Source organism: Egretta garzetta, unplaced genomic scaffold (assembly GCF_000687185.1).
Source record: "Egretta garzetta isolate BGI_Z169 unplaced genomic scaffold, ASM68718v1 scaffold145, whole genome shotgun sequence".
In the NCBI taxonomy this organism is placed as follows: domain Eukaryota; kingdom Metazoa; phylum Chordata; class Aves; order Pelecaniformes; family Ardeidae; genus Egretta; species Egretta garzetta.
The window spans coordinates 209009-210840 of NW_009259687.1; the positions used below are offsets into that span (position 1 = coordinate 209009).

At 50.2% G+C, this 1832-nt stretch overlaps 1 protein-coding gene across 1 annotated transcript; it reads left to right on the forward strand.

Annotated features, from left to right (window-relative positions):
- The first annotated feature begins 854 nt into the window (after nucleotides 1-854).
- Nucleotides 855-1403, forward strand: TMEM275 (transmembrane protein 275). Its single transcript, XM_035894179.1, has one exon. It carries the CDS (start codon nucleotides 855-857, stop codon nucleotides 1401-1403), a length of 549 nt encoding a protein of 182 aa, XP_035750072.1.
- The last annotated feature ends 429 nt before the right edge of the window (nucleotides 1404-1832 follow it).

The following is a 1832-nucleotide window of genomic DNA, read 5'->3' on the forward strand; positions in this document are numbered from 1 at the left end:
TAGACAGCTCAGCCCCCCATTGTGGACATCTTTTGGGAATGTTCTGGATCATCTTCTGGTGCCTTTTATTCTCTACTGGCTAGAAAGGCAACCTGGATGAGTAGTTTCAATTACTGGACAACTGAGATGGGGAGCAGAGAGTCCCACTTTCTGTTACAATATGGGACCTTACCTGTCGAAGAATATATTGCACTCACATTGCAGTGAGGGATGTTCAGAGCAGTACTGGGGTCTGTTGTTATTTTGGGCAGGTGCTGTGTAGGTGATGACAAAGACTGTGAGACCAGCTACTGCCCACATGGGCAGCAGGACATGTTGCCTGTCCTGAAGAACTTGTATTTTGAGGGAAGGGTGGATGGAGTAAAGGGATCATCAACAGATACATGCAGCAGGTCTCAAATCCATGTGAGAAACATCTGAGCTCATGATGTGGGTCTGTCCAGCCACACTGCTGCAATGCTGCACTGTGGCTCAGACTTGAGGCAGAGCCAAGCATAGGCTCTGGGCAATCACATGCTTGGATTTACTTGGGAGTCATCCATCTGGATGGCAAAGGGCATTAAGCACACTGGGCTCAGTGCTCCAGCCTGAGGCTGATGGCATGTGGCCAATATGGACAAGGAGAGTCCAGACTTGACAGCAGGCTTGGATTTATACTTAGGTGTTGGTACCAGCAAACCCAGAGAAGGTGCTGTCACAATGAATGGTGGTGGAAAGGTGCTTCATTTCTCTAACAGCTGCATGCTTTTCTGTTCCTCTCCAGGGATTTCAAGGCAGCAGGAGACCAGGGCTAGCCTTCTCAACACAGTGTCCACCCTGTGAGCACTGAAGTGACCTCTAAGACTCATCTCAACATGTTCAGTGAAAAGAGCAACGCCTCTTTGTCCCAGAAACCCATCCAGAAAAAGACACGACCTCAGGGCCTCCCCTCCCCTGCTCTCTGCTGCGCTTGTGGACTTTGCATCATGCTAGCAGGGATCAACATCACTTTAGTGGGAGCATTTGCCTTTGGGACCTTCCTCCCCATGAACAACCCTCCCATCATCATCGGACCCATCCTGCTGGTGGTGGCCTTCACTTTCTTCGGTGCCTGCTGCATCTGCAGCCGGAGGCCCCCAGCTCGTGGGGCCAGGAAATCCAAACCAGGTTCCAACACTGGGCTCATCAAACCTGGTAACACAGCCTTTGAAATTGAAACTAGTGAGCACACGGTGCAGGATACCACCGCTGTTCAGCTGAGCCCCACAAATTCCCCCATCTCCTCGAAAAAGTCCACACCGGTTCACGAGAACGCGAAGATTTGCAAGCTCTTCACCATGGAAGGCAACGGACCGGTGGCCAAATACACCACAGGAGGAGAGGCAATACAGCTCAACTTGCCCAGGGACCTGGCTGCATCCTAAAGCCAGGCAGAGCTTTTGTTAGCAGCCAGCCAGAGGCTGCAATGGGTGGGCTGGAAATCCATGATGTACCCTCGGTCAGAGGTGTGGGAAAGGTGCTTGTGAAAAGCCAGCAGACAGACAGGTCTCTGAATCAACTTACAGGAGGTGGATGCAACAGCAGAAAAATTCAGGATTTTTGCTGAAAGGAACACGCCCATTGCATGGCTTTAAAAAGAAAATTGATAATGATGTTGCTGTGAAAGGATCACTCTCAGTTCCTGGGAATAGACCAGCTTTTTGGGGGGAGCAGTTAGGAAGAGGGGAACAAATTAATTTGTCTAGCATAACGTGGAAATGTGATGGCTGGAAGGAAGGGCTACATGGGGCTGACAGATGACAACTCTTTCTCCTCAGAAGTGAAGCAATTCTTGAACGTAAAAGAAGCAGGAA